General features: G+C 38.1%; 1 protein-coding gene across 1 annotated transcript in view; it reads left to right on the forward strand.

Annotated features, from left to right (window-relative positions):
• Positions 1 to 2205: 2205 nt before the first annotated feature.
• The window catches only part of LOC104081020 (neuron navigator 2), a gene marked incomplete at its 5' end in the record, with an annotated part of 37752 nt that continues 15557 nt past the window's right edge, over positions 2206 to 24400 (forward strand). Inside the window, 11 exons of the mRNA XM_009583602.1 lie at positions 2206 to 2366; positions 4375 to 4563; positions 9918 to 9970; positions 12066 to 12089; positions 12209 to 12283; positions 16827 to 16910; positions 17506 to 17617; positions 18110 to 18255; positions 20536 to 20544; positions 20939 to 21111; positions 23837 to 23990. Of these exons, the coding sequence (XP_009581897.1) occupies positions 2206 to 2366; positions 4375 to 4563; positions 9918 to 9970; positions 12066 to 12089; positions 12209 to 12283; positions 16827 to 16910; positions 17506 to 17617; positions 18110 to 18255; positions 20536 to 20544; positions 20939 to 21111; positions 23837 to 23990 (1180 nt within the window). The remainder of the gene's footprint in view (positions 2367 to 4374; positions 4564 to 9917; positions 9971 to 12065; positions 12090 to 12208; positions 12284 to 16826; positions 16911 to 17505; positions 17618 to 18109; positions 18256 to 20535; positions 20545 to 20938; positions 21112 to 23836; positions 23991 to 24400) is intronic.

The raw sequence follows: 24400 nt of genomic DNA on the forward strand, positions 1-24400 counted from the left end.
AGTTTGCTTTGTGTTTCTGTTGTGGCTGGTGGTGATGGTCGCAGTTTGCAAGAGGTGGCAACAATACTCTTCCTTTCTTCCTTTCTTCCTTTCTTCCTTTCTTCCTTTCTTCCTTTCTTCCTTTCTTCCTTTCTTCCTCAAAGAAGGCCATTGACCACTGTGCTTTTTTTCATCCAGTGGCTTCTTCGCTTGTGCCATTTTTTTCATCCAGTGGCTTCTCCGCTTGAGCAAGAACTGTAGCTTTTGCTGGCTGAATTGCTGAAAGGCATCTCATAAACCATCACTTGGCTTGACTTGAAAACTATAATTTTGCAGCTTCTGTGGCTATTACATGGAATGAATTGAGATCATTTTAACTCTGGGAACCTTGGTGTTGATACACAAATAGAAAAGATTTTCAATATCATGCCAAACCTTTTAGGATGAGATTGGACATACTAATTTAAAACAATATTTGCTTCAGAATACCTAAACATATAGGGCTCTTAGAGATAACTTCTACTCTTCTAGAAAAGAGCAAAAAAATCCCCAAACAAACTTTTGGCAATTGTCTTCTCATACATTTTGTATATCTGTAGGGTCATGATTTTTATAACATAAAAAAACTGCACTGAGAAAGATTTTTCCATTGATACAAGCAATTCTAGCAAGATTATCAACATTAGGTGTATTAATTAAATGCTTTAAGTGTTACAGAATTTACAGAAGATATCTTAGACAATTTAGAAAATTGCAGCTTCAGAATTGCTCAATGCAGCTTTCAGGATCACCGAGTTGATGCCCTGAAATCGCAGCTGCAATTTATTCTGTGCTATACACATTGTTCTTCATAGCAGCTTTGTCCCATGGAGCCGAGTGCTAAAAGCCTTTCTTAAAATGGCATTTTGTTTAAAATATTTCTGTGGTTCTCAAGTATGTCTCTAATAAAGAAAGACTCTCTTTTAAGACTGAAACATTTGAGTGCTGAGGAGGTAGGTATTCATGCTGCAAAAAAAATCCTTAGTGTGTTAAAGCAAAAAGACTGTTTAAAGCCCCCTTAATAAACTGATACATGTGCAAAGTTTAAGAGACGCAGATAGTCAGGGACTATTGCTTAAGTGTTGAGGCATAAGCAGAAGAATGAATGTATTTTTTGAACGTAGTTTGAGTTTTTGCAATGTTAATTATTGTAGTGTTCACATTGATTTAAAATAGTCTTAATAAGTGATATCTTATTACTGTAAAGTATTTAGTTGGAGGGAATCTAATTAATTAAATAGATAATATCAACTAATAATAGGCTCCAAGTGTTTCGTTTTTGGAAGGAGAGCTAGTAACTCATAAATATTTCTCAAAAGCAGATGGCATAGCATAAGACAGACACTGAAATCCATTAGCAGACAAGTGTTTCCATGATGCTCTTTCTGTTGACATCTGTACCCTATCACGTATTTCACATAACACCTGTGGTAACATACCTATTTTTCAGGCACATACAGAAGCAGATTTAAAACTTTGCTTAAGCTGAAGCCCGCGGGTGTTTTGCCATTGATGTTGGCTTAGACAACATTTCCGCTATTTTCTTTGCCTTCAGAAAAGGCTAAACATAGTCTCCTTTATGGTGATTTAATGCTATTAGTTTTGAACTAAATAGGATACACCTCCACAGACCTTTCTAGTAATGTCTCTGGAATAGGAATTATTGGGTCACAACTTGTTTAAAAATCTGATAATGGTTTTGTTGACTTGAATTTGGCTGTAATATGACAAAAAGCCAGCTAAGCTTAGCGATGCACCGAAATATTAAAATAGTGATAGAATAACCTAAGGAAAGGAAAGGATTTCCAAATTATGGGTTTATTTTTCAATCATATATACATAACACACACTATATTTTATTCTACAGTACACAACTTCTATCTGTAAGTTTTTGTTTACTACTAGTTTGGTGACTACTGAAGCTGTAGGAAAGGAGGTTTGGGGTTTTTTTTCCCAAACGTAAGTGGAATGCATTAGGAACAGCTTACAACAGCTTGGAACAGCTCCTTAATTCAGAACTGTGTTGGGTTTATATAATTTTAATCCTTAAATTTCATATGAGAGTTCTTCCATCTTTCTTTCCCTCTCTCCTTCCCCAAGTCTTGTGACATTTCATGGTTGTTTGTGAGTTTTTTGATTTTAAATAAATGTCAAAGTTCATTTTGGAAAAACTGTTTGGTTTTGCAGGTATACTCCATCCTCCCAACTCCGTAATCAAGAAGATGCAAAAGAATGGCTACGGTCCCATTCAGCAGGCGGACTTCAGGATACTGCTGGCAATTCTCCATTTTCATCTGGATCCAGCATAACATCACCCTCTGGAACTAGATTTAACTTCTCGCAGCTTGGTGAATAATTATCTGCTTGGATAATCATAGCAATACATTGTGTGTCTTGAAAATAGCATGTTACACAATATAATTTTCTTTCGGCAGCTCCGAGTCCCACATTCAACCTCAGGAAGCACTTTCATTGAAATGAGTGTGACTAATTAGCATTATTATCTCATATGCCCAAAGGTGGCATACTTGCAGTAACTCTTTGAAAACACTTCTTGTTGCCTACCTGTTTAGTAATACTGCTTTAAAATCCAAGCATATTACTATATGTGCAAGTCTCATCAGTTTAAGATATTTTATCTTTGTATGTATTTTTCGGGTGGCTTGTTGGAAGGTTGCATAAAGCTCAGTCTGAAATAATATATAAAAGTCAGAAGAATTTTAAGTCAGAAAAAATGCCATTCCTTCACTTAATTACATTGATAAAAGTAAACACTTTTTAAATTAAGGAAACAATAAAAGTTGATTGATAGGATCCATAAAGCATTGCAGTTGACCATATCAGCAGTTGAAATAACCTAATTTAAGGTGCTAGTAGTGCTCGTTTCTGGTGTGATGATTAAATATTACTTAGTTGCCTTTGCAATTTGTTTAGGTATGTAAATCAATCCTAACAGTATATTTATTGTCTTTAAGTTAAGTGACATTTGGAAAGTACTCTGTCGAACAGACGTTTTCTGTTTCTTTTTGACTTTCAGAAGCCCCTCCATCTTTTCTAGAACGGGAAAGAAGTAATACGCAAAATAGTTAAGCCTATGCTTGTGTTGTGTGAATTTGCAGCAGCTTACGCAGTCACTTATTTCTAGTGCAGTTTTGAGTTGCAGCAGTGACATTTTAGAGCCTTTCTTTGAGTGCGCTGAAAAGAAACAGATTAAATAAACAGCTTTAAATAAACTGACACTTAACAAAATTTCAGCTGAATATACACACAGTGTAATTACATTGCCAACAGCAAACAAACTGTCATGAAAGTTCATGGAAGTACCTTAATGGTCAAAAAAAAAAAAAAAAAGTTTAGTCTTAGGCCCAGAAAGTTAACTCTTTATAGAGAGTGTTGAAGATTATTTACATTAATAACCTTCAAAAGCTATTTGGCCACAAGCAATTAACAAAAAAAAAGAAGTTATTTTTCTGTGTTCTTAAGAGAAGAGCTTGGAGATATAGGAGTCAAAGGAGGTCACTGTGTTTAATTAAATAGCAAATCTTGGTGTGAAAGTTGAGCACCTTTAAACTGAATTATTGTATCTTCTATAATAGTCTGTATCAGTTGATGGTGTATATAGAAACAGGCAATGACAGCACACCAAGAGGAACCTGCCAGTTGAACAGCATTTTTGTTGTTCTCTTTTTTCCACAAATCAACTAGTTCTTAGTAAATAGCAGGTATAATTTTAGCACAAAAATTCTTTAAAAAAATGTGAAACCGGAGTAGACATTTTGTACTCTAAACACTGGCTGGGAGGGTATTGGCTTTTGAGGCAAAATTGATGTTTTGTAATTCTTGGGACTTCGTAGTGGAAGGAAACAATTCTGAAATATACAAGTATTAGGAAACTAAAGCTCTTAAAATTTGTGACTTAAATACATAGAAAAATGTCATTTTCTGAGAACCTGAAGGCTTTGAAGGAGATGGTTCTTGAGGCCTGTTTTATATAGGCAAAATACTAGTTTAAATTCCTTCGGGCATTTTAGTCCTTTTTGAGGAAGGACTGTTCGAAATTAAATGAGTGAGTTAGTTCACGCCTATGAGCGTTAGTGAGTTGACTGACCTTGTCTGTAGAAGCATAGACATATTACCTAGTGTTTAAAATTACCTTATTTACTTGAGTTTTTTTTATTCACTAGCTTGATTTGCATACCTCTTATTTGAATTCATTGAATTTAGAAAAATAATGAAGCCTGAAGAGGATGACATCAAAAATTTGTGTCTCAGGAAATTTTTTGGTAGTTGCACAAAAATTAGGTATGAAAATTTGTGGTCACGCACATAAATTGGTGTTTATTCTTCACTTTATAGCAAGCCCAACCACTGCAGCCCAGATGAGCCTGTCAAATCCAACCATGCTGCGGACCCACAGCCTTTCCAATGCAGATGGTCCTTATGACCCCTATAGTGATACGCGCTTCAGGAACAGCTCGATGTCCCTGGATGAGAAAAGCAGAACAATGAGCCGGTCTGGCTCTTTCCGCGATGGCTTTGAAGAAGGTCAGTAAAGTATGTGATGGTGCTGGAAATGATCAGAAGATGACATTCTCACATAAACCCAGTATAAATTTGCTGCTTTTTGGCTCAGCGTAGGCGTCATTTCAGAGCACAGTTCCCTCTGTGTGGAGCGCTCAGTGTTAGATAAAACTTCAGTCCCAGTCATCGTTCTTCTGATGATATTCATTCAGTGATCCTTCTAGCCAGACATAGGAAAGTATGTAAGTGTTGTGCCTAGACCGTCACTGTTCAGGAAATGATTTAAACGCATCCTGTGCTTCATTTTTAGTGATCTCAAAATGACTCTAGTTCACGCTTAGAGTTAGCGTATTAAAGTGTTTCCTTGAATAGGACTATTCTCCTGAACCTGGGCCTCCACACTTATGTTTGTGGTATAAATAATTGTTATCAGCCAGACTGTTGTTTCTATGCCAGTTAATTTTTCCAGTATTTAATATGTATTCAAATTGTCTTTACTTTTTATTTCTGCTCAATGTCCTGGGCTGCTATCACATAGCTTCCATAGAAGGGACTTGAGTAGTTCTTCAAAACATCTGGGTTCTTCTTTTTAATTCCTCGTCGTCTTTTCAAATATGTAATCATACCTGATAAAAGAAGCCCTTGTAAATATAAGAAGAAAAAGTCATTTACCTATAAATAAATATTTAGTTTGATTGCTACTGACCAAGCAACCTTATGGCTGTAGCAGGAGTAGCTGTGAGCACACGTTATACCCTCAAGTGTTGCACTTGGAGAAGTCAAGCATGGGGCGAGCTCTGGGAGCAGGTCATAGGAAGCTCTTTCAGCATTAGCTCTTTGAGTCTTAAATCTCCTTTCTGGTAAGGATTGGGAGCTTGGTTGGCTGTGGAGTACTTCATCACTACAGGTCACGCAAGCCTTTGCTGACTTAGTTCCTCCACTGCTGAAGACGTGCACTTACTCAGCACTGTTAATACCAGTGCCCCATTGTTGCTGCTCCCCTAGAGCCAGGCGTGCGTGGGAGCCATGCTTAAGTGCTTGTAGGGACCTTTAGGAGCCACAAGGTGCCTTCCTGGAGACACTGGTTATCCCATCTGTTTTCTGCTATTGGAAGGGGTGGAAAATGCGCATTGGATATGGCTCCAGCAACATTCAGGGCTAATTCGTTACTGAATTTAGCCAATTTGACTCCATTACATTTAATTGTATTTTAGAGGCCCATGGCTAAGGATCTTCATTAGGGGTTGAAAATTATTAGAATAACGCTGTAGGGCTGCAGACTGTGTCATTGCAGGAATTAACCTTTGTTTGTGCCATGCTCTCAGAAAGCTAGATGATCATGAACAGTCAAAGACTGCCTGATACTTAGTCAGTTGAATTCTGTTCTGAGATGAACAGTCCTGCCCTTGCTACAGAGTTCCTTAATACAATCTGTGAAGGAATTTAAATCACTTTATCTGTGTTATACTTAGATTTACCAAAAGAGCTACTGCAGCAAAACTTACTCAGGTTTTATTAAGACATCCTCAAAAAAATTGTAACCTTTTAAGTGTGCTTAAGATTGCAGCAAATCCATTTTGGCATGGTTGAGGTTAAACTCTCTCTTATAATTCAGAAATTCTTGTCCAGGAGAGAGGCTAGTTTGGAAGAATATTTAATAAGTATTACAAGTTTGAGGACAAACCATTTAAAAAAAAGGAGAAGGGAAGAGTTCGATGAAATGTTCTACAAAGTGCTTTTCATTCATTTAAAAAAAGTAATAAAAATTATGTCCAAGAAAACTCTACCAAGTTATGGACTTGAAAGCAGTGGAAAAAAATCACTTTTGTATACGAGGAGGGAATTTGACCCTACAGTGGACATGCTGAAGAAGTCCCCTACAGATTTTCCTAAATTTTTGGTACCTGAAAGGATAATAATATTTTACCAGATGGGATGAATGTTTAGGTGCAGTCTCTGTATTTTTGTCTTAAGGTTAAAGGTCTTCTGGCCGTACAGAAGGCAGGGATACCCTGCTTATTAGCTCCTGCTTATTTCTTAGGGAATCACAAGTTATAAGTGAGCAAGTGGTTCTGAATATGGCATATATATTGTCCTGTGCTTTCAAACCTGTGGATCCAATTCACCTTCACAGAATGAGGGAACAGATCAAAAAGTACGAATACATCATTCACCTTCACCTTGAGAGAATAGATCAAAAAGTATTATAGAAATTAAATTTGTAGTTAATGAACAAATTGATTTTATACAATGAAGCATAATTCCAGGTCTTAAGTAAAGCTTACCAATCTACTTCTTAATTATGTATTAGCACACAAGTTTACAAGACATTTTATTCTCATTAATTTCAGCGGGGCCAGGATTTATTCTTAAAAGCCTTATTTTCTTTTGTCTCCATAGTGTGAAGTACAGTCATGTTCTCTCACAGCACAGCATGTAGGTCGAAATGTTAGTCAGTCTTGCAGTACATAACCCTTTTGATAGGAAGGGTTTCAGGACTGGAGGGATGCCAGCAGGAACAGCCTCCAAACTACCCAGAACTTCAGGGGAAAAAACAGCCTAAAACTTAAGTGGTCTCTTGGCTATCCAGTTTCCCCGCTTCCCTGGCCATCAGTCTTGCCCAGGAGCTGTGCTGCCTCTGGCTCCACCCTGGTACCTCAACCTCCTAGAGAGAAAGAAATTAAATTCATTGTCGATGGGATATAAATTTTTATTCCTTTTTGTGCTACTGACTGCAATACCTGTTGTTCTTTCTGCTCTTTGGACAGTTGATCGCAGCTAGACTATTCCTTTTCTAACATAAAAAATGATACATGCTCGCATATGCATGTATAGTGCTTTAAAATAATAGCTCCAAAACAATTTGGGTTTGTAGCCTGCGTGCAGATGCATGTTAACTGCAAAACCCAGGAATCACATCAAGAGCATAACTGCCTTCGGGCTTCTAATTAAATAGCCTTAAAGTAGCCATCTGCAGATACTTTAAAAAGAAATTGCGCAAAAATATTAACTCCTTAGTTGTCCTTGAAACTAGAAATCTCAAACTAAAGAGACATTCAAATGATGCAATAGTGATGTTTTACAAGGCAGGAGTATGATTCCCAAAGTTATGTGTTCTTTCCCTTTTTTCATTTTGAGTCTTCTTTCCTCCTTTAAAGTCCTGATGTGATCTTAAAAATCCCAGTTGATGCTAACTCAAAAGTGCCCAATCCATTGTAAGGAGATCTCTTTCTTCTCTGGCCAGTTGGTAGGCTTGCTTTCTTGAATACATCTCTATTAGTAAAAACTGCATGAAGGAAGAATATAGAGAGGCAAACCAGAAAATAGTATTATATTCTCTGTATGAGTCCATTGGTGGCCTTGTGCAATATTGCCTGCGCTTTGGGCTTTCCATCTTAAAAAAGGTGATCCTAAGGGTAAAATGCAGATAAAAAGAAAAGCGATAAGGAGATCTTAAGTGCATAACATCTATGGTATGAAGAGAGTTAAAATAGATTAGGACTCTTCAGCTTGGAAAAACAATGTCTGAAGGGAGGTGATAATATATAATATAGTGCATTATAAAGAAGTTGGTTATCCGTTACTTCTCATATCACAGGGGTGTGGAGACACTCAAGGAACTTGTTGACTGATTCAGCAGCACGTCTAAAACAACTGCAAAGAATTCTGTTTCTAAAAACAAGAGTTTTTTGTTACAGACAAAATGTATCAGTGGATTCAGAAGTAGTTAAGCAAGTTAACGGTAGATAGGTCACAGCGACTATGAAAAATAGTGGTCTGACTGCAGTTTTCATCTCAGGAGTTTCCATCTCTGCTGATTCCCAGAAGATGCAAAGGTGTACCTGGCGAAAAATCACCGGCTATCTGCCTCCTCCTGGCATTCTTTTCCCTAAACCTGTGGTGTGGTTGCAGCCAGAGATGGAGCACACGATTAGACAGACCCTGGGTCTGACTCACGCTAGTTATTTTTATGTTCTTAATGCGGTACAGTCCTTAACATCTAACTATAAAGATCATTTTAATTGAAAATATGATTAACCAGAAAAACCAAATGGGTGTGAGTTTTTTTTACTTTCTTGTGGGTTTTTTAAATTGTCTTAAATTCCTCCAGAAGCCAACTTAGACTTTGTTTACTTCTCTTTCCAGCCTTGCCTTAGGATATAATGTCAATGGGAAAGCAGAGCCCATTTATTATGAATGTAGGAGAATTGCAGTAGGTAATTAGAGCAAAATGGCAGCTTTTCTAAACTTTTTTTTTTGCTGGAGGATTTAGATGAAAGAAAAAGTGATTTAACATGGTTTCATATGATTTGTATGAAGTTACCTAAAGTTTGAAGGAAAGTTTCAGTTAAATGTATTTTGTTTCTAAAAATAAAAGTAAAGGAAAGGTAATTTTGCATTTTTCAGTAGCAGAAAGAGTAGCTTCAGGTAGTTTTTTTATTAGCGTTATCAAAAATAAAATGATGTTACGTGTAAATCCTAACACCGGGGTGATGGTAACAACCTTGAGAATCAATGTATATGTCTATCTTACACAGAATATATATTCAATGCAAAAACTCCTTGAAACGGATTCTTTTCCAGAAAAAGCTTTGTAGCCATGTTTTCACTCTGGTAATTTTTCTATGAGAGAACGAACTTTGCCTTGTTAAAGAAATGTCATTTCTTTGAAGAAAGACCAAAAAACCTGCAGGGATAGGGAATGTTCAGCTCATCGATGCCCGTGATACAGTTCCCTTGTAGTCAGCAGGAGGAAGATACAGCTGCATCCAGAGGATGATTCAGAGCCCTAAAATTAGACAATGATTTCTGCCCTGGGTGCTCCACATCTTCTCCTGGAGCATCTGGTTACATACTGGAGCTGGGTATCATGGTCTTCTCAGGACATCTCCATCTTGGTCTGCTGCTTAAAGAAAACAACCCGCCCCCTCAATCTCATCTAAAACTGAAGATGAAGTACTTAGATTTACTTTTGTAATCTCTTCTGCATTTCAGTTAATTTGTTGGGGTTTTATCTTGAGTAAGCCCTTTTGCAGGAGTCTTAAGATAAGCTGTCCAGAGAAATATTTATTTCTGAACAAATCTTCATCAAAACTTTTCTTTTTAATCTTCTTGATAACACCTCATTTTCCCAAAAAACAAGTATTATTAAATTACTAAAACAGCTTTACCAAATCCAAGTGTATGGATTGTGTCACCTGGCCATGCATTCTTCAAACCGTACATTATTGGTGCAATAGTATAATTAAGTTTATGATGGATGATGAAATTTGTGAAAGTATTTCTTCAGTAGGCTGGTTGTTGGCAGTGGATGATCTATGGTGATTCCACTGTGGAATCTGTATTTATATTCATTGTGTTTATTTTCTTTCCTTTAGTGCATGGTTCTTCTCTCTCTTTGGTGTCCAGTACGTCATCTATTTATTCAACAGTGAGTATAATGAAAAGAACAATTTGGGATTGCTAATCAAAATTACTGAGTTGGCTGGTCTTATTGTGCTAATTGTTTTTGCCATTCAAGGAGGAGAGAAAAAAGCACTTTTCATTTGATTGTGTTCTGAATGCTAGCTACGAAAGAAATGTTTACATTCATAAAGATGTCTCTGGATATTTAGCAGTATCCTCACTAAACACAGACGTTAACGGCCTAAAAGTAGCAGTTTATTTTTTGAGTCAGTATTTTACAACTACATTAAATAAGTTTCGCTACAAAGGACCTCAGTAGATCTGAGGAGATTTGAACTTCATTACCAAAAGCACCCCAAAATTTGCTGAATAAAATCATTCCAGCCTTGTATTAATGATTTGCTACTAAAGAAGTTTGAGCAAGTTTTTTAATGCACAGATTTTAATAATTCTAAAGAAGCCGTTTGTTCACTATGCCAGTAATATTTTCTCCAAAAGTATGTGTTCATTTAGGTTATCTGATTCTAAAATAAGGCTCACTGCAGTTTGAAAATACAGTGTTTTTTTAAATGCATGTTGCATTTGCTTACTTTCTTCTAATAGTCTCACGAAGGATTTTCCATTTAAACATATACTATGGAAGACCTTGTAAGTTAAGACTATACCTGTGCTGTAATGGGGAGGTCAGGCTGCACCCTGTCTTGCCTCGGTTTTCTCTAGCTAATTGGGTGTTAACTGCAGCGACCCAGGGGCACAGCGGATTCCAGCCCACACAAGATTGTGCAGAAGTATTTGGCACTGATGGTTAATTCCCAGTGGCTTCTCTGCTGTGAATATCCAAGCTAGCCAGATTAAAGGTGGCTCATATATTCCTGGCACGCTATGATCACAGTTTTGGGGGTTTCTTGAAGCACAACCCTTTTAAAAAACAGTGGATAATAATTACGTCTGAAATAACGTGTTAATTGAACAGGATCTTCAATTTCAAGTTCTTATGCAAGTATGATGCATCTTCATCCTTACCACACATCCACAGCTGAAACAAGCATATGTGATACAAGAGTACGTGGAAGAACTTGCTCTTGGAAGTTCTTGTATAACTGTCTATGAAGTCTTGTCAAGCCAGAGTAGTGTTATTTAGCATTATTTCACATACATGTTTCACTATTAGGAAGCTAGATGTGTAACATGGCCTTAAGACCCTAATAATAAATTGAAAATACCGCCTTTCATTATTGACCTTGCCTGAAGCAAGGTCCATATGAAGCCGAAACAGATTGGAAGGATGGAAAACAGGCCTTTTCCTTTCGGCAGTTGTTTATAACCATGAGAGCCACAAGGAGAGTACTCGGCAGCTGCTGTCTAAGCTTCTGGTTTATGTGCTTGCTGCCCAAGAACAAGTGGCTCTTAATAGTGCGGTTTGATGGGTATAATTTTCATGGTGGCTAGTAGTGGACATGTTTACATAAGGACAGTGGAGTGTGTAACTTCCTACCATCATATACTTCTCTTTAGCTGGTAAATTTGGTTAGAAGCAAGTCATAGTAACCACAATTTTATCACGCAGACCACAACGGATGGTCAGTACATCCATTTTGCATCCTCAGATAACTAGTTGTGTGTCCTCAGCTTTTCATCACCACAGTGCCTAGGCAGCACCCAAGTGGGAGTAATTTTTTTTTTTCACATCACTTTGGAATGCACAAACGTGACCTCCATCCCATGGAGAGCTGAGCATGGGAGGAAGGGAATTGCTTAGGATCAGCCACGTTCTATGACGGTCCTGGCTCTTCAGAGCCTCATGCAGTCCCTTATGCAGGGAGGCAGGACTTCACCCTTCCACGGATTAGACTTGGAGGTGCACGGGTCGGCAGGCTGGGAAGTGGAGCCCAAATTCCTTCCTGCAGGAAGAAGTAGCGTACAAGCAGCCTGTTTTCTTGCTCCTGAAGAGTAAATAAATTGGGAGATTACCTTAGATTGAATACGGGTGTGGGAATCCAAAATAAGGAATTCATATTAGAGTTCTTGAAACACAAAAAAAAATTGAAAAATTTGATAAATTTGTCAGGCTAGTTATGTTGTAATATCCTCATGTATTTTCCTCTGTTTTTATTTTGTAGCCTGAAGAGAAGTGCCAGTCAGAGGTAAGAGCACATCGTGTTTGACAGGCATAAATGTTCTGTCGAGACACTCTGCATTTCGTGTCTTGCTATTTTATTTCTCCATATTATGGTGCAGTAAAGTGCTCTCTTAAAATATATAGATTCGCAAGCTACGAAGAGAGTTGGATGCATCCCAAGAAAAAGTGTCAGCTCTGACAACTCAGTTGACTGCCAATGTGAGTACAACTCGGAGAACAAACACTAATAGGGAATGCATTTAATGCACCAACTACCACCCCTGTTTTTCTAAGTGACCAAAAGGTTTCATGTGTCTAACACTCAGTTCACATTACCTATGTGTTTAAAAAAATAACTACATGTATGTGGGACCTTTCCAAAAATAACATCCTCTGTCCTACTGAATTGTCTTATGCTTTTCTTTAAATACTGAATTATAATATTCATTTGCTTTATATATATGTAAACCATCTTCAGATCTTGAGAAAATAATTGAAGACAGTGTCTTTTTTTATAAATAGCGTCGTGATGGGTGGGATGAGATACAGATGAAGGTTATAATCGGTAGGAATAAAAATTGTTGGAAACGTGGACTGAAATGCATTATACTTTGCTATCGCATAAAGATGTGGGCTAATGGCATGACAGGTAACAGTGGCCTAAGGGGCTCTGAGAACAAATTTACAGTTACGGAGTGGACATACCTGATTTTCACCAGTGTGGGCAATACTACTCCTTGTTTCCTCTGAGAAATTTGATGAGTAAGTAATGTAAAACACTTGGGAAAAAAAGATTTGGAAGCCAGGAGGTGCTGAGGCAACACTATGTATGACCCTGAGCAAGTTTATTTGTGTGTTCTGTGCTGTAGTCACAGATAGCAGAAATCTGCAAAACAGAAGCTTGCTGGAAAAGTAAGCAATTCTAGAGTAAATAAGCTACAGATGAATAGTCATCAGATTGGATCATACTGACATCCTAGTTTGTGGGAATGACTAAACATCAGAACACATGCTACTGAAGAGGATATTCCTGTCCATCAGCTCTCAGAATAGGTGGAATACGAAAAGTTGGCACAGTAAAGGACAGCTTTCATCTAAGCAGTAACACCTATCACAAGAAGGATTCAAGGGGAAGTCTACTGTGGTGTTCACTGCAGCCGTCAAAGTGCTTCATCCACCTTGCAAAATGGAAAAGGAAAACTAAGAACACAGTTAATAGAGAAGTCAAATAAAAGGGCTTTGACTGCATGTAACCGCTCAGTCACTTTGCCAAGAGGAAAAGAAAAAATTCTAAAAATCTTCCGAAAATTAAATCTTATGTTTGCCTTCCAAAGACAAAGAGGACTGGATACGTGAGTTGGGTTTTATCCAGAAGCTTCTTTTACATGTAGGAAAGTGAGAGCCAGATTCTCTTGCATACATTTTTTTAATCACGTTGTTAAATAACCCAGCTCGTGTCCTTCAAACAAAGAACTTTTCAGCTATGCAACTCATCTAGCTCTGCCTTGGTTTTGTTGCATTCTTCTTCATACGGTGTTCGGCTCCAGTAGGCTCACACAGGAGTCAGTAGCCTGGCTCCAAGAGCAGTGAGTAGCACAGGCTGCTGCGTGCCTGCCCAGCTGCCCTCCATTTGCCCAAGAATTTGTGTGTGGTTACTACAACTGTCTTTGCCGAGAATAGTTTTTAAGATATGCTGCTGCTGTACATTTTTATTTGGTTTGGGGTCGTTTGGGTTTTTTGTTGTTGTTGTTTTGGTGTGTGGCCGCCCCCTCCCCAAAAAAAAAAAAAAGTTAGCATCATTTATTTTGATAATACGCCGTTTTTGCTTCATTCACTTTGCTAAAATTTTGGGTTTTTTTATTCATGCTATTTAAACTTCTTAGACTTCAACCTGCCCCTGATTTGTCCATAAATCAGTTACAGTCTGCTGCAGAAATGATGCTATAGCTGTCCTAGTAATATATTTCGCTCTCTAGCCACCTCTTTTCAGAGAACATACTCTTTTTCCATGTAAAAGGCCAGGTCCGTTCCCAAAAAAGTTAAGACTAATAAATGCTGTTTGTTAAGACACTGCTTTATGGACATTTCCTTTACACAAGATTTTTTTTTTTAAAAAATGCTTTTAACTTAGGCAATTTGAATTCATCTGTTTATTTAATTTATTAATTTTTTCCTGAATTTTCCTGTATACACACTGCAGCTTTTGATGCTTCTCAGGCTGTCAGGGGCAAGAATTTTGGAAAGGTTTTGCTCCAGCTAGGAAGTGAAGATAACTATTTTCCATAGCTCACTGAACAGTTTCCAAAGAGGAGTAATTTAAAGGTGCCTGATCTGGTTTTGAAAGAGCAACTTTTTCTTAAGGTCAAAGAATTAAGGGTTCCTATCCCATTATTAATTCATGCAGTCCCACTTGCCCATTTATTTTTTGCTTTTGCAAAGTATTGCTGAGGGTTTGTGAATATCAGTTTTGTTATTCCCTGTTCGTCCTCCCCAACAGAAAGTTTGCAGTCTGTGTTTTTAAAATAAATATTTAGATTTTCAAACATGTGCAGTGTGAGGGTTTAAATTACTTTTTGCTATTTTCTCACAGTCTCAGCTCTGCTTATTTTCACAGGGGCTGATGGGAATGAGAGATGCACATCCCCGTGTTATTGTACTGCTCATGTTTGTTTTCATTGCGAATGTGAGAACAGTTATTTAGGATAAGTCAGCTGTGTGCTGATGATGAATAAGTCTGGAATAGCTCGGTGAAAGGTTTTGCTATTCTGTATATATTTAGGTGAGAGAATGTCCTTTTCCGCTTGGAGAGATTTTGCACAATTTTACTTGTCATCATGTGTATGGAATTATTTTTTAATAGATAAATAAAGTATTATTTGCTATGGTTAGTGTACATGATTATGGCTCATGAGACAAATATATATTGAACTATGCCTGTGTTCGGTTACATATGCAACTGCATATAGATCTATATATAGAGATTTACATGTATAACTATGCATAGATAGATAGATATACACGTATATCTATAAAACAATGCCATATCATGGCACTAAAATCATAGTACCTTTTTATCAAGTTTCTTTCCATTTTCTCAATCTACTTTTCCTTTCTTCCTTTTACTTCTCATTCTCAGTTCTTAGCTGATGTCCTTAATATAGTTGACATTGGGTTCTCAGTGCTTCATGGGAAAAGAAACAAGGGTAATTGGCCAAGCACCAGAAAGTTTTGGATGATATTTAGCACGTGGACCTCGGTTGCAAGCAAGGTGCACTCAAATATTGGAGAAGTCTTTGACTTAGATGCAGGTATATCAGCTGATAAAGCATCTGGCAGACTGGCTACAGTGCTGTCTCCACCCTCGGGCAGAGAAGGCGTCTCTGGACTGACCTGACTGACTTGGCTGTCAGAGTTCTCCCGTTGGTAGCACAGTGAGAATCTCCACCTCTGTGACTTCCAGTGTCTTTTTGCCTTAAGTATCCACAAGGAAAATAACGATGTAGTTGGAGGGAAGTTTCTGCCTGGCCTTCCTCTATCTAAAAACTTGCTTTGTATTTTATTTACTGTTTTCTATTTTATTTTACTTTTTAGGGTAGCCTCCTAAAACTTAGGAGTGACGTTTTGGGGTTTTTGGTACTCTCTGGAAAAAGATTTAAACTTTTTGTGAAAAGCTCTGTGGCAGGAGTTAACTACTTAACTGCTTGAGGGTACCTGAAGACTATCACTAAGTAACCTTTTACATGTTAATAATGGCCCATGTAAAAAGTCAAAGATTAAGTCTGATTTCAAAAGTGAACAGCAGGAAATGTTTAGAATCTCTCTACTTTTTATGATAGGAGGTCTTTACATGTCATTGCTTGCAATAGCCTGGGGACGTGGCTAGATAACCAAGGGCATCCTTCCATGCCTTTTTGGTATCAGGAATACTTTCAGGTGACAAGGTGTATTCCCTAAAGCATCCCTTAAAAGCCTCAGGTACTTAATCTGTGAGATGTTTCCAAAAAAAATTGAATCTGATATGTCTTTCTTTCAACAAAGTAGCGAAATGTGTTTCCTGTTTATCACAAACTCTAAGCAGCTTTAAACAACTGAGAAAAGTACCTGAACTGGATTAGTTTGAGATGTGGCTCTTCAAAGGACCTTAACTCCTAGGGACCCAGAAGGTGGTTTTGTTCTCGGATGTATTCTGGATTGCACATTTTACAGTATAAATGAGAATTCCAAACCAGAAAAAAATTCCGCTATTCTGCTCTGTTAGAGTATGTCTGAGGCAGCTGCCCTGGCTATTGAAATCGTGGTATCAAAGAAGTGGATGTAGCAGCTGACTGAGGAGCCACCTTCAGCAAATCTCCTACTGATGTACCAGGTCACACGTTACTCCTACGTCTGTGTTTTCTAAAGCGTTCGGTAGCAGCTGCTGCCGAGCAGGGCATGGTTTATAGCCTAAAACTGCATCATTTCATAGTGTGCTGCTAGTAGTAGTTGTACGTGAAAGGGCTCTCGTTTTCTAAGATTCTGAAATTGGTCTGTTACCTTTGGCATTTCTATTTTCCACAATTAAATTGTTCCTGGTAATTTGTTTGCAAACATTTTCACAACATATGCTCTACTCGTTTGACCTTTTCTAATCAGTGTTACTTTCTCCGTATCATTTACACAACAAACAATGCAATGCAGGAGGTGGTCCATTTAAATGCCTGCAGGAGCGTTCTTGTTTTGGGGGGGGAGAGAACAAACTACTTCTATATGGTTTAACTTCCAGGCTCACCTGGTGGCAGCATTTGAGCAGAGCCTGGGGAACATGACGATCAGACTGCAGAGCCTGACAATGACAGCGGAACAAAAGGCAAGCTTGAAAAGTATTTGGGGAAGCCTTAACTTCTGTTTCCAGCACTTGTTGCTCGTGCTCCTTCTGTAGTTGTTGAGGGGGGGAATCACATACACCGTTCACTTTAGTTTCCTCAATTGTGGTGATGGAGTAAAACATAAAAATTTTGTATAAAATACTTGTTTTCCTCACTGGGATGTTGTGACAACTGATCAGGTTATTCCTATAAATTGTTGCTTTGGACACAAGTCTTCAGTAGTGCATATTTTTGTAATAAATTTCTTCCCAATGCATCCACACATGTGCATGTTCAAAAGAAACACCAAGAAAAATCCTTGCAAGACAGGCAACATTGGGTTTTTAGACAGTATACTTGAATATCCATTATTTCTGTATTACAGAGCATGTACATTTTTTTGTATCATAACAACCAAGCTATTTTGCAGCCTACTGAGGGTGTGCTTTCCCAGGTATACCAAACCTCATTTTCGTCTCCTTGTACATATATATTCCATAACTTCTCTATCAACTGCCAATGCTCAGATTGAAATGTGGAGCAGTTAGATACCATCTGCATTTTCCAGTGTATCACTGTTTTTTTTTCTTATTCAAGGACTCAGAACTGAACGAGTTAAGGAAGACTATTGAACTACTGAAGAAGCAAAATGCTGCTGCCCAGGCTGCCATCAATGGAGTCATCAACACACCTGAGCTCAACTGCAAAGGTGAGAAGCAAGCACTACATTTAGCAACTGTGCGGTGCTCGTGGGACTTTAGACCTCTTGGTAATATCTGATGTAACCATCAGAGATCAGCTTTGTCTCATGACCGTGCTCTAGTTATTTGTTTTGGTATCGTGGGGATTTGAAATGGGTTGTGTAAATAGTGCGGGCAATTCTACAGAAGTAAATGGATGTGTTAGGCACATGAGAAGGCATTTTAACAAAGCTTTTCCACCTTCAATGTGAGCTCACTGAATTTACTATAAGCATTTAGTAATTCACCCATCTAGACACTGATGTGAAGCAGCAAGGAGCAGAGATCCCCATTTCAGAGCTGTCAGGCATTTGGCTTTATTTTCTTTGGTGTTTTCAGTAATCGCCAATATAGAGTCTGAATGCAGTCCTGTCTTATCTTACTGCTCTTACTTATCCCAGTAATTTACTCTTACATCAAATTTCTTACATAATTTTGACACCGCCTCCGTTCATATTCAGGACCTGGAGCTGCTCAACCCACAGACCTGCGGATCCGAAGGCAGCACTCTTCGGATAGCGTCTCCAGTATTAACAGTGCTACCAGTCACTCCAGTGTGGGAAGCAACATAGAGAGTGATTCAAAGAAAAAGAAGAGGAAGAACTGGGTGAGTGTATTTTAACAGATTGCGTGAGGTTTATATAAAATTGTCAGAACACGCATGGTGAAATCTAGCCGCTCGGCTCCTCCTTCCTCCCCTCATGCAACAGGTCAGCACAAGGACTGTGCACTGTTTAAATCCTGTGTAAACTCTCTTTTGAAGGCTTAATTGAGTCGTAAGTGATGTATATGCTTGTGTTGACTCTGCCTAGGATTGAATTTTAGCTTAACAGCCAAAAGGCCAGTCTTAAATTAGAAATAGTTGTCAAAGATCAATTCTGGCTAAAAGTAATATGATGTCCAACCCCTTAGGGAATACTCGATGTCTGTCATTAAAGTAAAACAAATCCACAATGAGAGATCATTCTGACTTTTTTTTTTTTCCTTTTTGGCTCTTAGGGCTTTCTTTTAAGTGAACATGTTAAACACTTTAAGAACTCTGTTTTGAACATTACCATGGAGTTCTACAACAAAAAAAGACCAATTTTTAAAAAATTTACTGTGGTGGATATTTATTTTGCAAGATTTTGCAATACTTACCTGTCATTTCCCATTCTTCCTTTTTTGCTCATCATGTACTGTGTACAAGGTACCCTGTACTGGAGGAAAGGTACATTATATTAAACTCCATTTTCAATTAGACCATAACTGCCTTAGTGACCTAGTCTGATTGTAGTGTGGACTAAAGTCCCTAGATCCTTTATTGTAGCCAGTAAAGCAATCCACCCCTTCCTTCCCACTGAATTTAAATCTCCCTGGATTTAAATTAAATTTATTAAATTGAATTTAAATCTCCCTGTACACCTTTTGGGTGTACAGATAAATCTCTATAGATACAAAATGTGGTTTGAGCTGGTAAAAGCTTGATTTGTATTTGCACAATAGCCTTTCAGAAATGTTTATGAAACTCCTGCACTGTAAGAAACAGCTTCCTGAGCAGGTTCTTGGTTTTATTTCTCTCTTATCCCGGTGGTTTCATTTTGATACTGTGCCAGCTCCTTCATAACAGCAGTATTTCCACTCTGCCCCTTAAATAATTTGGTTGAATGGAAACAATGTCATCTCCAAATCCTTCTTGTGCTGGGTTATATGTTAGTAATAGACAAAGTAAACTGCTGTAACTTTTAAATTGCTAGTGACTCGTAATTTGTGACACAAACCTTTTGTAATCATTAAGCCTTAGTTAAGATAAACACTTTTTAAATTTTTGCTTTAGCTTCTATTCTTTGTTGTTGTAACCTAGTAGATATCATCCTACATCAGCCTACACTTCTCATTCATCAGATGACTATTTTTGAAGAAGGTTAAGGAAACATCTCCTTATTATAAAGAGAAATAAATAAAGTTTTCATGAAGTAGAAGAAACAGGACAGAATTTTATGTTGTTATTAAAAATGAGTACATCACTGTTGTAACATGAAAATTGGAAATTAAATCAGTAATTTACTGAGAAAAATATATAAGTTGAGTCTGATTCTCACGTCGTTTATTCCAACAAATACTGAGAAAGTTCTCAGCCAAGATCTTTTTGTTATATATAGAAACAATGCAGCTGTCCATTCAGAGCTGAAACACCAGATTTTCAACATTTCTCACTGTAGGAGTCTTTTCCTAGTTTAAAAATAACTTTCAGCTCATATTAAGCCAGCCTGTTTACAACGTGTAATTTACGATAGTGTTAAACGGTGTTCATAGAGTATCCTGAGTTGGAAGGGACCCATGAGGATCACCAAGTGCAAACCCTGACTCCACACAGGGCAACCTAAAATTAAACCGTATATCTAAGAGCGTTGTCCAAATGCTTCTTGAACACTAACTGTTGAACTGTAACTTCAGGATAACATCAGTTTAATCATATGAATATTCATTCTTCTTGTTGTTTGGAAAATGGCAGTGACATTAAAAAAGGTTATTTTGGTTGCAGGTAGGTAGAGACGATTCAGTCTTTTCGCGTGGTGAAATACCTGTTCCTGCAAGGAAGAACACAACATTAGCTTGGCTGTTAGCCAAAACATTCTGTCTGAGCTAAGGAGAAAATATAATTTAAATAGTTAAGAGATTTGTTTCTGGTGTCTCCCTCAAGTAATGCAAAAAATGGCCGTATGTTGTTTGAAACACCTGGTTTTGGAAAATACAGGGTTCCAGTTTTAAAGTAACTGTTGGTCTTTGTTGATTATTGGTCACGTTTGTCTTAGAAATCCAAAGCTTTCCTTATCACTGGCTTTATCTGTTAAAACATGTCTTTTTTCCTTCCCCCACTTCCTTTCGCTTGCGCTTCTTCCGGCAGGTCAATGAGGTAAGGAAGACCTACTTTAAACTATGAGATACAAAGCTAACCCATCCATTTACATCACTAACCATTTCAGCATCATTAACCTTGTGTGAGCCACGTTACATTAGAGCTGCAAGTTGTTACGACATCGCTGCAAAGCTTGTTGCACTGAACAGAATTTGCTATAAAAGTTATCTTAAAAATAGGAAGCATTGATACCCAGTCCTATTGACCTTATTAATCTCATAAAATAGCTAAGGAAAAAAAGCTTTTTTATTCTTTTTTACCCATATTAAAATATATGTGAGTATGGCTGGATCATTTGGAGTATTTGCATGTTAGAGTTTTTACTCTGTGGCTTTTTTTGCCTGGTTTCATTCTTAATGATGTGCCTACTGTTGTGGTCTTGTTTTTTCAGTTACGCAGCTCCTTCAAGCAAGCTTTTGGTAAAAAGAAATCTCCCAAGTCAGCATCTTCTCACTCAGATATTGAGGAGATGACCGATTCTTCATTACCTTCTTCACCAAAGCTACCACACCATAACTCCACTGTTTCAACACCATTGCTGAGAGCTTCCCATTCCAATTCTCTGTAAGTGATTTCTTCAAATTTTTAAATATAAAATGGAGTGGAAAGCATCTTGCTGCATTGGTAGAGGAAAGGAGAAATATCACACCTTGGAGAGATCCAATGTTTTCCATGCTAGTTTTACAGAACATCTCTAGGCTACTTTACAGAAACAAACAGAGGCAAAATGTACCCTGCACTGTCCTGTCCCCTTTGGTTCCTCTGTCTAAGAATCTGCACATCTGTATGAGCACTACAAGAGTCTGAGAGCTGTTCAGTTACATGCACTGCTAAAACCAGCTGTTCACCATGAGGCCACAGCAGAAGACACAGTGGGCCAGACAGGGTTGTCCTGTAGATCAGGGCTGGTCTGTTGCCACTGATCAGTGCTACTCCCAAGCATCACTTACGTTATATCCCAGAGCGGGGCTGTGTTTTGGGTAAAATCCTTAACCCTGTCATACTGGCAAAAGAATGAGCAAAGATCACACTTTCAACTACTGCCTATTTTCAATGTTCTGTAGTCGAAGGAGATTACAGGCAGAGGACACAAAAGTTGAATTTACATATTCAAGGAAGATACGTAAGCTGTCTCCCAACCCAGTACCTTTGCATTAGTGTCCAGGAAGACAAAATCATTGCATCATTACTGTATTATAATTTAATATTTCATTGGGGTTCTCTCTCAGCAGAACATATTGAGCGTGAACAGTATTTATAATGAGGGTGACCTTGGAGTGCAGAATTAATTGGATCTCTTGCTGTTAATGAAACAAGCCAGGCAAAGTCTGGGGTTTTGTTTTCTCTGTTGGCTAAAGACAGCACATATTGTACTAATCTGCAATGATGGGTTCCCAATTAAGTTGACAAATTCAGATAAAGGTAAGGATTTACTGGAAATCAAACAGCGTGGTTTAGTGATACAGCTGAACTCATCTAACGGCTTGTGCCTGATGAATGGAGATGATCCACTCCTCGTTTCTTCTGTATCTCCCCAGCCACCTGTGCCTGGTCCTTCCCTTGCACAGGCTCTGCTACTTCTCAGACAACCCCACTGAGCCGATGCAACATGCTAAATTGTGTGAAAAATAATTTGACAGAAACACGAACAGTTTTTTTCCCCAGGTTGCTGGGTTGGCTCAGCTCGGGGGTCTGATCAGACTCTGATGAGCGCCAGAGCTGGCATAAGCATGGGGGCAAGACAGCAGCCCAGCCGGGAGCAGGCTGGGGAAAAGGAGTGAGAAACAAGTGTGTCCTTTGGGTAGTAGCAAGCTATTGTATAGGCTCATCTATAGGACCAAACCATACCCTTCTGCTTGTGTATGAGATGTGGACTTCAAAGTCAGGACTTCTGCTCTGCTGCTTAACTCATTTTGTGTTCATGGGAAGGTCACAGGCAGTCTTGATGCTTCATTCTGGCCACCTGTGAAATAAAATTAAATAATTGCGTTACTGCACTGTTTTGAGTCTAAACTCACATTTTGGAATGTGCTTGGAAAACTTTGTAAAACAGATTTTCTGTTAATTCTATCAGTAGCTTTGTCACTTGAGTAGGATAAATAAATACAGAAAGTTGTAAGAGGCAGTATTGTGAAACACAGAATTACCAGGCAGCCGTACGACCTTGTAGATGTCATGCAAAGCTTCCAGCCTGATTTCACATCAAATGCATTTGAGTAAGTACCCAAACTTGAAGTTTTGCCCATCACTTGTTTTCACATGAAGAGGTGAAAACAATAGCAATAGTTTCCAGCCGTATCATAACGATGAAATGTTAGTAGGAGAAGATAATCCCCCATGAATTTTTTTTAAAGCTTCTCCAGTCTCTTGAGCCTAACTCAGTGAGTTTTTGGTGACTACAGCAAATCGTGCTTTAGAAATCTAAGGCCAGAAAATTGTCAAATGATGATCCCGTCTATCGTCAGTCAAAATGCTATGTGCACATGTCTCATCTTGACATGAAAGCCAAAAGGCTAAACATGAGAAAAGAGTAAATATGCAAACTGAGGGAAGGCTAGAGCACAAGTAAAACTTGTGTGTTTTGGCTTATTGGCTTTTTGGTGGGGAAAACATCTCTCATTAACCTGATTTAGGGAGAAACATTTTAAATGAAATTTCTCTCAAAGCATGCAGCTGTGTAGTTGATCTTTATATAGATACATTTACGGATGTGCTGAAACGTTACTCACCCAGAATCTTTTTTTGTGGGAGGAGGGAAGAAAAACGCCACCAAAAATTTTTCAAGCATGAGTGCTTTAAAGCGAGCAGGAATTTATCACGCTTCAATAGGTGTAGACTTCTAAAGCCCTCCAGAACAGTTCAGGGAAACCCAGCTGTGCACACCTGGTGAGCTTTAAATCTGTCTGTAAACTCATCAATCTCCAACGAACTGCTGTTACTGCCTGCACCTCCTTAATTTATTTAGATTTTGGCTTTAGAAGTTTTCCTTTATGGCAACTACCATGAAAAAAATGAAGACTATCCAATAGTAGGTGACTTCCAGAACTCTGTTTCAGATGCTGATTAAAGAAAAACAACCCTCAGACATACTTACTTCACTAGTTTCTGATGTTTCCATGACCTATTTGATATCTGATTTATGGTATCACTAATCCAATAAGCCAAAACTGTTGCCTGCTTTCTGCAGAATAAAAGGGTTTTTTTCTCCCTTACTAATAAATGATGGAATAGCACTACCTGAAAAGTAACAAATGGTCTCGTTCAATGTCTATTTTTCAATCTTCCCCAGTATTTCTGAATGCACTGACAGTGAAGCTGAAACGGTCATGCAGTTACGAAATGAGCTAAGAGACAAGGAGATGAAGTTGACTGATATTCGTCTAGAAGCCCTTAGCTCCGCTCATCAGCTTGACCAGCTTCGGGAGGCGATGAACAGAATGCAGGTAAGAAATAACCACCCCAAATAATACAGTCTATTTTGATGTGTTAAAGGTTGGCCAACCTGCCACACAGTAAAGATCTGAAAGAAGGTAAATTTGAAGTTTTTGAATGCTTACTGAAAGTTATGTTTAGCTTTGTGCCAGTGTTAAACCTTGTACTTTCATTAAAAGTCAGCGTGCACACATGAATTCTGCTGCCTTCAACTCTGCAGCTGTAACTGTTTCAACCCTAGAAACCTATGGCGAGATCATTTTGTTGACTGTCAGCAACCTCTTAAAATGTTCCCAGGCTCTCTGCCTTCAAGTAGCTGCATTTCAGTGTTTAGTGAATTCCCACATGTTTATGTTTTCTAGGATACTTTGAAAAGTTTCATGGAAGGGATGTCGTAACAATTAAAATCATTACTTTATTA

Source organism: Fulmarus glacialis, unplaced genomic scaffold, assembly GCF_000690835.1.
Source record: "Fulmarus glacialis isolate BGI_N327 unplaced genomic scaffold, ASM69083v1 scaffold5568, whole genome shotgun sequence".
In the NCBI taxonomy this organism is placed as follows: Eukaryota; Metazoa; Chordata; class Aves; order Procellariiformes; family Procellariidae; genus Fulmarus; species Fulmarus glacialis.